At 37.3% G+C, this 14,186-nt stretch overlaps 2 protein-coding genes across 2 annotated transcripts in view; one reads left to right on the top strand and one right to left on the bottom strand.

The window, feature by feature from the left end:
• Positions 1 to 3,166, top strand: part of si:ch211-207i20.3 — a 7,220-nt gene extending 4,054 nt beyond the window's left edge. The window contains exon 3 of the mRNA XM_021480265.2: positions 2,713 to 3,166. Coding sequence (XP_021335940.2) covers positions 2,713 to 3,121 — 409 coding nt within the window. The 3' untranslated portion in view covers positions 3,122 to 3,166. The remainder of the gene's footprint in view (positions 1 to 2,712) is intronic.
• Positions 3,167 to 3,242: 76 nt separating this feature from the next.
• On the bottom strand, positions 3,243 to 13,896 carry dnajc9 (DnaJ (Hsp40) homolog, subfamily C, member 9). The gene is given in 6 exon segments (NM_001002433.1): positions 3,243 to 3,584; positions 7,437 to 7,520; positions 7,795 to 8,049; positions 10,214 to 10,354; positions 13,369 to 13,548; positions 13,775 to 13,896. Coding segments are annotated over 5 exon segments (759 nt in total). The 5' UTR covers positions 13,543 to 13,548; positions 13,775 to 13,896; the 3' UTR covers positions 3,243 to 3,479.
• Positions 13,897 to 14,186: the final 290 nt, after the last annotated feature.

Raw genomic sequence — 14,186 nt, 5'->3', positions numbered from 1 at the left:
AAACATGCTGTAGTATAATACCTACACACTATGAATCAGCTATTAAACATTAACAATTAGTGAATTCATTATTTGGTAAGCATTAACTCTACATTAACAGATGTTAGTAAGCAGTTTATAACTGCAGCTACAAATGCTATATTCTTGACTTCTATATAACGTGCTTAATGATTGTTTTCATACTTTATTATAATTTTTATGAGTAAATTAAAGCATTATTAACTAACCAGTTACTTGAGAGTTGCTGGTTTTGAAAGAGTTCCAAATGTGCAAGTAAATGATTAATAAACTACTCCAATCAACATGTATATATCTTATTATTCAGGCATATACTAATACTAAATATTTATAAATACTTTATTAACTTAACTTCATCCAGTTTTGTGACCTAAAGTGAGGACTATTTACAGTGCATCCAGAAAGTATTCATAGTGCTTTTCTTTTCCCATATTTTTGTATGTTAATGATTGTCTTATCACACTTTGTTGTTACTGATTATTTTTTCTTGACAAAATTAAGTAATCCATCATTTACAAATCATTTGTATTTAAGAGTAGATGGAGTTTTTAGGATAATTCAGACTGAGTTAGTAAATGATTCATGAACTCTTCAAATCAACATTTATATATTATTATTTAGGCATATACTAAGTTTATTAGGTAGTTAATTGTTTCTGTTTGTAAATGCTTTATTATTTATGTTTGTTTTTTTACTTAAAGTGACTATTTATGTTTTATAAGCCCCTTAGTTATAAATGACAATTAAAGGCTCAGTAACAAATGAACAATTCATCTTTGTGATCTTCACTTGATAGTTTAATTTGTGTATTTTCAAATGAATAGAAATTAATAAAGTCGTTTTTCTTATGTTTGGGTGTAGCATATAACCGAGCCTTTAATTGTCATTTATAAGGGATTTATAAAGCAAACACTGCATCTGGAACGTCTTCATAGTGCTTCACTTTTTCTACATTTTTATGTTACAGCCTTATTCCAAAATTGATTAAATTAATTTATTTCCTCAAAATTCTGCACACAATACGCCATAATGTAAATGTGAAAGGGTTTTTGAAATTGTTGCAAATTTATTAAAAATAAAAAACCTGAAAAATCACATGTACATCAGTATTGACAACCTTTGGTCAACGCCTTTGGCAGCAATTATAGCCTCAGTCTTTTTGAATATGATGCCACAAGCTTGGCACACCTGTCTTTGGGAATTTTTGCCCATTCCTCTTTGCAGTACCTCTCAAACTCTATCAGGTTGGATGAGAAGCAACGGTGGACAGCCATTTTTAAATCTCTCCAGAGATGTTCAATTGGATTTTGGTCTGGGCTCTGGCTGGGCCACTCTAGGACATACAACCGATTGTTGTAAAGCCACTCCATTGATATTTTGGCAGTTTGCTTTGGGTCATTGTCCTGCTGGAACATGAACTGTCGCCTAGTGATGAGCTTTGCCCGGTTTTCTCCAAAGCGTTCAATTTCCTATTTATCAGAGCAGAGAATTTTGTTTCTTATGGTCTGAGAGTCCTTCAGATGCCTTTTGACAAATTCCAGGCAGAGAGTGGCTTCCGTCTGGCCACTCTACCATACAGGCCTGAGTGGTGAATTGCTGCACAGATGGACGCTGGAGCTCAGACAGAGTGATCATCGGGTTATTGATCACCTCCCTGACTAAGGCCCTTCTTCCCCGATAACTCAGCTTAGATGGCCGGACAGCACTAGGAAGAGTCCTGGGGGTTCCAAACATCTTACACTTACGGATGATGGAGGCCACTATGCTCATTAGAAATTTCAGAGCAGCAGAAATTTTTCTGTAAGCTTCCCCAGCCTTGAGACAATTCTGTCTTGGAGTTCTACAGACAATTCCTTTGTCTTCATGCTTGGTTTGTGCTTTGACATGCACTGTCAACCCTGGCCACAGGTGAACTCAAATTAAGCTGCTGAAACATCTCAAGAATGATTAGTGGAAACAAAATGTACCTGAGCTCAATTCAGAGCTTCACGGCAAAGGCTGTCAATACTTCTGTACATGTGATTATACAGCTTTTTTTATTTTTAATAAATTTGCAACAATTTTAAAAACTCTTTCACATTGTCATTATGGGGTATTGTATGTAGAATTTGAGGAAATAAATGAATTGAATCCATTGTGGAATAAGGCTATAGCATAAAAAATGTGGAAAAATTGAAGCACTATGAATACTTTCTGGATGCACTGTAAATAGTCCTCACTTTTGATTAGGTCACAAAACTGGATGAAGTTGAGTTAATAAAGTATTTATAAACATTTAGTATTAGTATAAACCTGAATAATAAGATATATACATGTTGATTGGAGTAGTTTATTAATTATTTACTTGCACATTTAGAACTCTTTAAAAAACAGCAACTCTCAAGTAACTGGATAGTTAATAATGCCTTAATTTAGTCATAAGAATTATAATAAAGTATGAAAACAATCATTAAGCACGTTATATAGATGTCAAGAATATAGCATTTGTAGCTGTAGTTATAAACTGCTTACATCTGTTAATGTAGAGTTAATGCTTAACAAATAATGAATTCACTGTTTGCTAATGCTTATTAAATAGCTCATAGGGTGTGGTTATTATAAAGAGTTATCCATGTTGTTTATTTTGCTGTTCTACATTTTAATAAAGCATACACGACCTCAAGGTTATTCACAATGGTTTTTGCTGGTCTACAGTGGTATTCTGGACAGCAAAATCGAGGATGACGAGCCAGATGAAGACAGCGGGGCGGAACCAGCCAGCACCAGTACAGGGACGTCTGTGACCAGTCCAGAAGCGATGAGATCCAGCATTGTAAAGCGGAGGAGATCAGAGACACTTGAGCTATTGGAGAAATATCTGGCAACTAAAGATGCAAAGGACAGAGAGAAAGACGAACAACAGCAAGACGAAGTCGATTTATTCCTGCGGAGTTTAGCACCTGCATTAAGACGCTTGCCTGCTTCAAAACAATCCTTGGTGAAGCTTCAAATCCAAAAAATACTTCATGACGCAGAGTTCGGACAGCCCAGCTTTCCACAGATATCTTCAGTGTCGCCAAGTAATCAGTTGTTACTACAGTGTAGTGTTGTAAAACCCAGTTGAAATGCTTTTTTTATTCAGAAAAATAAATATGTCTTTAAAAGGTGACTTTTGTATTAGATCTGTTATATAGAAAATTAACATATTGTTTTCATAACTTAGAAACGACAAACGTAGACGTTAAAACTAATCAAAAGTTTATTATATTTAAACACCGAAACAGGATAATATATACACATACAAAAGTTACAGGAACACTTGAAAGGTTACATTATGTATTTCCACTGAACATCCACTGTAGGACATCCATGAGCGCATTGAACAGGTTTGCTATTGCTAACAAAGGGCTGGTATCTGTTAATGTTCCCTCTTACTGTTATTTACAATGTGAATTTGACTGCATTTGTTTGTCGTAACCCTTTCACTTTTTCTTGCCTTTCTTTCCAGCTGCTGGTTTCTTGCAATATTTTGCCTCCAGATCTGAGATGAGGGAGTTGAATCCATTTTCTTTAGCCTTTTGTCTTTGCTAAATAGTAGACAGAAAAGCCAACAGTCAATTTCATTGCAATAATACTCATGCATCACAGTGGCTGCCGCCCCAAAATAGAATTCTGGAGGCACTGCTCAAGACAAGGGCTACCTGTTTTTCTATTCATTAAAGGTCGCCTTTTGGCTTTTTTTACCAGCAAAAGTCAGAGAATTCTTAGCTTCGAGTGGGTCCACAAACAAACCAAAAACATCCTTGAAAAAGCCCACGTGCCAACAGTATTATTAGCAATAATATCTGAATAATTTTGTCTACGATTTAAAATTTTGAAATATCGTGCATATTGAACTTTCCCAAAAGAATCCACCGAGCATCCAATATTACATCCCCCTTAAGCATTACAGTGTGCAAAATAGACGTGAGGTGAGGGAAGGTCTTATTTGACACATTCTCAAAATGAAGAATGGAGACGATAAACAGCGCAGTAGAAAAAAGACAGGAGGAGATGATACATTACTCTCTAAAAGAAACAAACTGTAATTTCAGGGTGGTCACAAAACACTCTTAAAATACTCTTTACGTCCCCCTATCAATAATCGTGAAAGCTGTGAAACCGTAACCCACGCTGGTCCTACATCACCCAACCCGCTCCGAGCTGAGATCAAACTGGCAACCTTCCACATGGGAGTTGGTTGCTCTACCAAGGTGGCTAAAGACCTTGGCCCCTAGCATCTTTCGCTAGAGAACCTTTAGAGGTCAAAGAAGTAAGGTTTACCTGCATTGCACTTACTAGCTGGCCTTCGTTACACTTACCCCCCTAAACCTCACTCCCATCTGAGTCATGGCACCAATGTATCTCCTACCGACTATACATCACCCAACTCACTCCAAGCTGTGATCGAACCGGCGACCTTCTGCATGGGAGTCGATAGCTCTACCAAGGAGGCCAAAGGCTTTCACGCCTAAACATTTGTTTCGGAACCTGTCAGTTAGCGCGGTTCGTTTGGCATATGTGAATCCAGCAATTGCACTCTGATCCACGCCAAATCAATCGGTTCGAGATTGCCTGTATTAGGTGGCCTTGGCTTGATTGAAACAAACTTTGGAGCGGATGGATTGTCGTGAGAAAGCGATACGATCCGAGCCTGCCTATATCACAGTATATTTTGGATATGTAATAGGCATACAGCTATAAGAATTATGAGTAGGGAGGGAGGTCATTCCAGACATCCCAAGTCTGGCAAGTCTCCCGCAAATGCATAGACTCCCGGATGCCCGCGTCTCCCTCCCATGTAATCAAATACGTTGCGCAGACTTCTAACCCCTCCACATCCTTCCTCGCTTTTCAGACACGTCAAATGCACCGTCAAACACCAACAAACCCCCACAATCTTCACATCGCTTATATTGTCTTATTGCTCATTGTCATAATTTAAACAAAGACTCATGACAGCTGAGTGGGACTCTGCCAAATAAACCGTAAAACTCTGACCGATATGAGGAGTGTTTACGCACATAAGACTTGTTTTAGCTCTTTTGGTCCGTTTAGTAATTTTGCTGTGAAAAAGCGAACTGCACCAAGAACAAAGAGCAACAATGTAACAATTCCCTTTCGGAACAAATTAATTGATTCACAGGTGTGAAAGCACCCTTAGACTATTAGAGGTGTGAACCTATACTGGTCTCACAGTTCGGTTAGTATTATCATGCCATTGATTCGATATCTCGGTGCATTGACGATGCTTTCCGTACACTGTGTTATATTTTGGGGGGAGGCTATAACAAGCTGTCTAAACACACAGCACTACACTGTCTCTCATTCACTCACATACACAAACAGCACCAAACACACACACTTAAGCCCTCGCAATATGCGTTTAGCCGGGAGTTCTCGCGATGAGCTGAGCAATAAAAAAAAGAAAGAAAAAAAAGACACACTTTTCCAACGGTCCCTCACTGAGAGCTCCTCTCCGTGCTAGCTCTCCTGGCTAAACGCATATTGCGAGGGCTCAAACGGAGCAGTGGTCGTAATGACGAGCGAAAAAAAAAAAAAAAAAAAAAAAAGACAGCTGTGAAACATAACTTTAGATCTTTTTAGGGTAAGAGGTTTTTGAGTTATTGCCGCTATAACTGAATGTGTCAGGAATATCGAAAACAAAACCAACTTAACCGCGCACATTTCTGGCGCCCCCCTGGATGTACAGCGCCCTTAGCATTTGCCTTTACTGCCACGGGCCGGCCCTGAGTTGGCTCCTGAGTGTTGTAAATACTGGCGCTCACCTCACTAGCGACAGAGCGCATGGGAGATAAATGACATCAGTACATAATAACCAGTTATGATTATTACTGAACCGATATCGAATTGTTTGCTTCTGCATCGCCGTGCACGGAAAAAACAATTAATTTTGACATCCCTATAGACTCTAATCGTTCAGCCAAAATCTGTAATCATCGCATCCCTAGCTCAGAGCTCTATCTGACTGCCTGGACCTCTGACACGAGGATACGCTGAAGCAGCTTTCAGCGTATGCTTGAGTGTGTGCATGGTCATGTGATGTGCGTTTTAAAGGGTCACGAAACACCAAAACACATTTTTTGAGCTGTTGACAGTCGTATATGTGTCCCACACTGCTAAAAACACTATTAAGACACCTATATTTCACTAAAAAGTGTAAATTGGTTGTTTTTGCGTTATTTCAAGCAAATTCGTACTTCCGGTTTGAAACTAATTTTTGAAGCTGCGTCACGGCCATGACATAATAGCCTGTATTCCAGCGTGCAGACTGGGCGTCTGTGCCAGAGTGTGTTTTATTACGTCTTACAGTGTAATGCATTAATGCATGAGTAAAGCTTGGTTCAAACCAATCAGCGCGCTCTATTGTGCAACTTCATTAAACTTCATTACTGTCACGGTGTTTAGACGAGTGAGACGCCACGTTGTGTTGGCAAAACAAGCGTGAAGTGTTGCTTTTATAGTTTGCTGCAGTTAAGTTTTGTTTTCATTTTCTCTCTGTGAGAACTCAGAGTCACGTGTGGATTAACAGTGTACGCGACGCTCGACAACAATAACTTACGTGTCTAAGGAGGATTATTGTTTACCTGAGAGCTGTTCTCATCTGCAAACGCTGAGATCCGGATTCGCTTGTAGTCTTCTCTTCATAAAGACGCGGCTCTAGTTGCTGTTGATTGTTCTGTCTCTACAGATTTGGTAAGTGAGTGACCAGTGCACTTTGTTTATTCAGTTTGTTCGTATCGAACAAACTATTGCACCGAGTGTAAACATGTTAGCACTACAACCAAACTTTAACCTCGTGTAGGGTTTTTACCGCATTTAGTGACCAGAATAACACACACGGCTTTCTGACGCTACCTGCTGTGTGCATCTAAGTTTCCGGGAAATGCAGAGTTTTTTTTTTCTCTCATTCGCCGTGCGGTATCAAACATTGCATGAAAAATACACGCTTAGAGCAGTTCCTCCAATCAAATATCTAATTTGTCGCGAGGGGCATGAATGAATTCCCTGAATAAAAGAGCCAAACTGCAGTTAAAGTTCACCATTTAATAATTGGTGAACAATAATAATTGGCGCGCCCAAATAGACACTCCCACACCATCCCTCTTTTCTTCCTCTGACACTCCCCCCTAAACAAAGCTGGACACGCCCACTTTTCTGACTTTTTCCAAAGTAGAGGTGTGAAAACACCCTGCTGAAACGAGGGGGTTTCATGGCCCTTTAAGTAGTGTAGAGTGAACGCAGATCTATACAGAAATGCTAGATGAAACGGCAGTGTAAATGTGGATCGTTTTCGTTCTAAAACGCTGTAAACAACAGGGCCTTGGAGTGAACCATCCCTTTATATGGTAATGTAGCTTTGAATATTTATTTTGTACCTTTATCATAGCTACGAGGCTGTCTTCACTGTTTAAGCCCATCTCCTCCTGCATTTCCTCCGCCTCCTTGCGCTCTTTTTCCGCCTAGAAAGACAAGATAATGCATCAGAAAAGGTTTAAAGCATGGGTCTCAAATTGGATTCCCGGAGGGCTGCAACTCTGCACAGTTTTACTCCAACCCTAATCAAGCACAGCTGATCCAACTAATCAAGGTGTTCAAGATTATTAAGCAGGTGTGTTCTGGAGGTGGTTGGAGTTGACCTATGCAGAGCTGTGGCCCTCCGGGAATTGAGTTTGAAACCACTGCTTTAAAACCTATACCAAAATGCACATCAAAAAGAAAAGGAGAGTCATCAACCTTTCTTTTACGGATGTTCTTCTTCTTGACGCTCTCATGAGTGAAGGCTTTGTAGGCCGGCACCTCTTCAGCATCAATGGCTCTCTGCAGGATATTCTTAACGCGAGGCTCATCTTCATAAGAACAGCACAGTGCCGACTCCATGATCAGATCTATGTCACCTTCGTGTTGCAGGTACACTCTTTTTAAGTCTTCCACTTCTTCGTCTGAGCCTTTATACTGCTTCTCGAAGTCCAAGATGTCTTGCAATGTAATCTGCGGCAGAAGTGTCACAATACAGTTCATTTTAGCTACTGGCTCTGAAAAATGAACAACATATTACACCCAGGGTTCATAGACTATAAAAATTCCAGGACTTTCAAGTCAATTTTCATGACCTAATGTTTCATGTAATGTCTACGTATATGTGGTGAATCATAAGGAAAACAATGAATGTTTAAATTTATTACAGCATATCATAAAACACGCAACAATCTCTTTATTTTTATATTATGTAAAATAGATGATGCTTACACAGCACTAATAGAGTGGAGGAACTATGATGTCAATTTGTATTCAAAAACCCAGAAGCGAGTTAGCATTTTAGTAGTTCCGGTTCCCTCGTCCCAAAATCAATGAGTTTTTCCAATGGGATTTCAGTTAAATCGCTTAAATAAGGTTCGTGGCTAACACAAACTCAAGATACGTTCACGTTTACGCTACTTTTAAAAGACGATTGCTAACAAGTTGCTAAATGGGACTACAGGCGGTGTCGGAAACATTATACGTCATCGAGCTGAACTGGTCTGGAATGCAGCCCTCTTGTGATGGGCATTTGGATTTGTCTGTTATTTAAGTATTTTCATGAATAGTATTTAATAGTTTGTAGTATTTTTCTAATTGGGAAATTGTTTATTACATTTAAATTAAAGGCTTAACTAGGTTAATTAGGTTAACTAGAAAAAATAGAAACATCCAGGGAGGTGTGTTGAAGAAAGTTGGAGCTAAACTATGCAGGACACCAGCCTTCAAGAACTGAGTTTGGACACCCCTGGTTTAGTGGCTAGTTCAGTCATAAGAAAATGTATGATTTTAGCACACATTGTAGCCTACTAAATTATATGAATGAGATGAGTACAAATGAATGTCACTAAATCAAAAGGTTACGAATTGCCATGAGATCATGTTTTCCTCAGGCTCCAGCTTTATGTTTTATGTTGATCGTATTAAGACAAAGAAAAATATCTGAAGTTGTTGTTTTTAAGTTACATATGCCATGATTTTACCGCTCCGGCCCACTTGGGAATCGGTTTTTCTTTATGTGGCCCCTAAGCTAAAATGAGTTTGACACCCCTGCCCTGGTGTGACTGCAGCTTAAGTCGCTTTGGACAAAAATGTCTGCTAAATGACTAATGTAAATGTAATTTCCATGACTTTTCCGAAACGTTTTGAGTTTTTATGTATTTTCAAAACTTTTCCAGGCTTAGAAAAAATGCCATGTCATTTTCCAGGTTTTCCATGACTGTATGAACCCTGTACACCAAGTCCAAATGAAATCAAAATTAACCATGATCCCCCTCCAACTGTCAGTTTCAACAGCAAACAGAAATAGTGAGCTTGGGCCTGTTGTGGGTAAGGAGGTTCAACCACCTCAGAGATTAAACTTGAACTCTGAGTTGACTTATTGACATTAAAAACTCAAGAGTGTTCGGTTTCAGAACAGCTGAAGTGAGATAGGTCAATCACATCAGATGCCGCTGCAAAAAGATTAAAGATGATTAGACATTGAAACAGCGAGCGATCGGTCCATGTTTTCAATTTCTGTCCAGAGAGGTCATGTTTAGATCCTCAATTGGTCTAGCGCAATCATATGATGTGATTTTGCAGGTCAGAGTTCAACGAGCTTGAACTTTCCAACGCAGGGAACTGTGAAACTTGCTGCACGACCTTGCGTTTCCGGTCTGATGCACTTGCGTGGGTATGAATGGAAATCAATGGGGAGAAAAGTCCAGTGTGACCACAGCTTAATTCAGAGTTAAGCGCGCACACCGCAACTATACAAAGGCATTATCAATGGACTGCAGTTATTAAGAGTCAACATGAAAAAAAAGAGATCAGCATTTCTTTCTCCAGCTGAACTAAATGTATGAAGTTATAGCAAATATGACCATATATTTAAAAAGGCAACACCACTGCATCAGCGAAGCAGACAGTTAGTGTGAGACAACAGAGCTGCTCAAGTTAATGCAGAAATTTACATTTAAAATAATTAAAGTTTAAACTCCACACAGAAATGCCAACTGACCCAGCCGAGACTCAAACCAGTGACCTTCTTGCTGTGAGGCGACAGCGCTAACCACTAAGCCACTGTGTCGTCGGTGAGTAACACTCAATTTTGAGTTGAATGAACCTATTAAGACAAGCTTGACACAAGAAATACCTTGGGAAACAATCTTCTCCAGTGCTCCTCCCAGTTGCGGTCTTGATCAAGAGAGACAGACTCTTCATCCACGATTCCTTGTTCATCATAGACCGCTCTTTGTTCCTTGTCTGCTAACACTGCATATACCTTACCCAGAACCTGTGCAAATGATGAAAATGATCATTTAAGCATGTATTTCACCCTTTCACTGTCACGATTAACTTATATTAAATATATACAGTTGAAGTCAGAATTATTACCCCCCTGTTTATTTTTTTACCTTATTTCTGTTTAACGGAGAGCAGATTTTTTTTCAGCACATTTCTAAACATAATAGTTTTAATAACTCATTTCTAATAACTGATTTATTTTATCTTTGCCATGATGACAGTAAATAATATTTGACTAGATCTTTTTCAAGACACTTCTATACAGCTTAAAGGCTTAACGAGGTTAACTAGGCAAGTTAAGGTAATTAGGCAAGTCTGGCCTGAGCCAGCCTGGTGAAAGGCCCGGTTCTTTTTTTTTTCTCAAAAAGTGGAAATTTTTTTGCAGTTATTCACCTCTTTTTCTATTTAATTATGAGATTTAAATAATGCATTTTAGAGACAACTTAAGCAGTATTTCAGGGTTTCTATCAAGTCCAATTTAAGACTTTAAGAACATTTTAAGACCATAACGATTGAAATTTAAGACTTACACAAGGTTAAATGCTAAAAATATTTTTTAATGGCCAAGTTAAAACCTTAAAAAACATTAAAAACAATTGTTATTGTAAGGCAGATAATTAAACCATATTATAAGTAAATAGTGTTAATAAATAAACGTTTCTTAAAACTTTTATTGAAATATATTGTTAGTGATTGGATAGGTGTTTGCCCGATTAGGTATAGCTTAACATGGATATACAGTTGAAGTCAGAATTCTTAGCCCCTGTTTAATTTTGTCCCCAATTTGTTTAACAAACAGAAGATTTCTTCAACACATTTCTAAGCATAATAGTTTTAATAACTCTTCTCTAATAACTAATTTATTTTCTCTTTGCCATGTTGACAGTAAATAATATTTGACTAGATGTTTTTCAAGACACTTCTATACAGCTTAAAGTGACATTTAAAGGCTTAACTAGGTTAATTAGGTTAACTAGGCAGGTTAGGGTAATTAGGCAAGTTATTGTATAACGATGGTTTGTTCTGTAGACTTTCTAAAAAATTGTTTAAAGGGGCTAATAATATTGTCCCTAAAATGGTTTTAAAAAAATTAAAAACTGCTTTTACTCTAGCTGAAATAAAACAAATAAGACTTTCTCCAGAAGAAAAAATATTATCAGAGACACTGTGAACATTTCCTTGCTCTGTTAAACATCATTTGGCAAATATTTTAAAAAGAAAAAAATTAAAAAGGGGGGCTAATAATTCTGAAGTTTGGTCACTTCATTCATTTTATTCTGATCAGATATAAATCTGAACGCTCAAACCACTTCAGAAGGTGATCTGGGATGCATTCCAGATTAAACTAGACAGGTCTAATCATTTTTAGGCAAAATTTATATAAATCAAATAATTTATGACCTTGAGAAAATCTGAGCTGTGCCTGAAACACATGTGGGTGCGCTTTTACAGTCAAAATTATATTAAAAACATGTTTACTACAAGCATAAAACATGTTCTAACTTTTCAGGCCTGTAGCCAGGGGGGTTCGGGTGGTTCGGAAGACCCACCCCTCACTGACAGGTCCAGAATTTGTACCATAATGAGCTCATTTGTCTTATTTTGACTGCTATGCCATCATAAATAATGAAAATAATCCATTGAATAAGGCTTTATTTTTTTTAACCAAAGAGGCTAGAAAAAATCTAAGGATTGAACTATTATTGTATTATTATTGTTATGTTTTAATTACTATTTTGATTGAAATGGCCAAATTGTGACGGAGGATAGTTGAATGTGCTGGCCAGTTTTTTTTGTTGGTCTAATAAATTATAGTAGGCTACAGTTTTTTTTTTTTTACTTTAAAACTTTAACAGATTTCTATTTTTTTCCTAATGATATATGATGTAATAAATTTGTATTTTAAAATTTAGTCTTGTTTTAATTTTTTTAATAGCAATTTTTAGGAAATATTTTTAGTACATTAAAAAGTGTGATTATGATGACATTTGACTTGTTAATCCAGCAAAAAATGTCACTAAAATGCAGTATTTACATCTCATAGTTAAATAAAAACTGAAGTGCATAACTGCAAAAAGGTCCACTTTTAAAGAAAAAAAAAGAACCACCCCTTTCACCAGGCTGGCAATTGGCTAATTAGTAGGCCCACACGGAACCTGTGTGCGCAGAATTCCGCAGATTTTTACCCCATCATTAATTCTGTTTTTTTACTTGAGTAAGTGTGTATATCTGAATTTATTCAGTTTTTATTCAGTAATTTATTTCTTTTTATTTAATATATTAAGGTCTTAGTTATGATACTCTGCTGGATACTCCCAAAATAATTCCGCAGAAATCCGCAGATTTTTACCAAAATTCTCCGCAGAAATAGCAAAAAACGTCCGCAGATTCCGTCTGGCCCTGCTAATAAGGTAGAAATTAATGCTTATTATAAGACAATGACAATGTTTTTTGATCTTGCATGTGTATCAGCCTGTTGTTGGAGACTACCAATACCGAAATATGACCTTTTTAATGCATAATAGGGGCTATTTTAAAAATTAATAATAAAACCAGATTTTATTCCAGCCTTTCTCCAGATAATAAGACTTTCTCCAGAAGAAAAACTATTATAGAAAATACTGTGAAATACTTGCTCTGTTAAACATCATTTAGGATTTTTTTTTACAGGAGGGCTACTAATTTGGACTTCAACTGATAGAGGTAAAGTTGATTTTATATTCGCACATTCGTTAATTTAGCAGTCTCGTTGAATATTCGATCGGAATTAGCATGCAAGTATGACTTCTAAACAACATTAACACTATCTAATTCACTGTGAACAATGTTGTACTTTGATAGTCATTTGATGCTAATATGATTTCCCTATTTACAATTTGTAAAGAACACTTTTCTGAAATTATATTATTAGGGAGAATGTCTGAATATCCTAATATAAAACCAACTTTACCTCTATCTTCAACTGCATGAATGATTAGTTGGCATGAGATACACAGCGGTTACCTGGAACTTGGTCGTGGCTGATTGGTCACCAGGAGCTCTGTCTGGATGAACCTGCAGAGACACTTTATAATATCCGCGTCGGATCTCCGAGTCTGGAGCTTCTTTACAGACGCCCAGGACTTCATACAGATTGGAGGTCTTGAAGAGCTCCTCACACTGATCCAGCAAACCCATGACTGTCTGTGAGGAGAATAAAACCTGCAAGTCATTCACTGATATCTTAACTAAAACAAATACCTCTCATGCAAGTCTTTTTAATATTATTTACACACAAATAACATCCGTTTATAGGAATGCTTAAACATTTACAAGAAGTTTAATAGATAAATACAGCTGTACACATCTCATTATACAACATTAACTCGAAACAGTTCAACGTAACGTAATGGTGTATTTACGATCTTACCGGAGAGAATACACAGCCGTAGATAAGTAACTCGGGTCACAGACTTGTTTAAAAGTGCCGGCTGCTTTTCAACACACAGCTGCCGTAGCTTCCTATGGCTGTCAGAGCGCGCCAAATTTTTTAGCGCGTTTTGTTTGCGTCACGTGACGTCATGACGTGAGGTTGGCTTTAATTTCAATTTCTCACGAACTGCTTTTGGTTTGATGTTGAAAATCTTTTATTTAAGCACAAAATTACATATTAGGTTTTCTTGTAAATATATTTTTTGCCATTCAATAATGTTAATAAAACTTTGGAGCAAAATTTGTTTATTAATTTAATGATTATATATGGGAAATACCATGTACACCAACACAATTGGTCCAATGCTAAACCTAATATGTATTTGTTTAAAATTGATCTTAAGCATTAT

The sequence above is a fragment of the Danio rerio genome, chromosome 12 (assembly GCF_049306965.1).
Source record: "Danio rerio strain Tuebingen ecotype United States chromosome 12, GRCz12tu, whole genome shotgun sequence".
Taxonomy (NCBI): Eukaryota; Metazoa; Chordata; class Actinopteri; order Cypriniformes; family Danionidae; genus Danio; species Danio rerio.
This window is presented reverse-complemented; position numbering and strand designations above follow the sequence as displayed.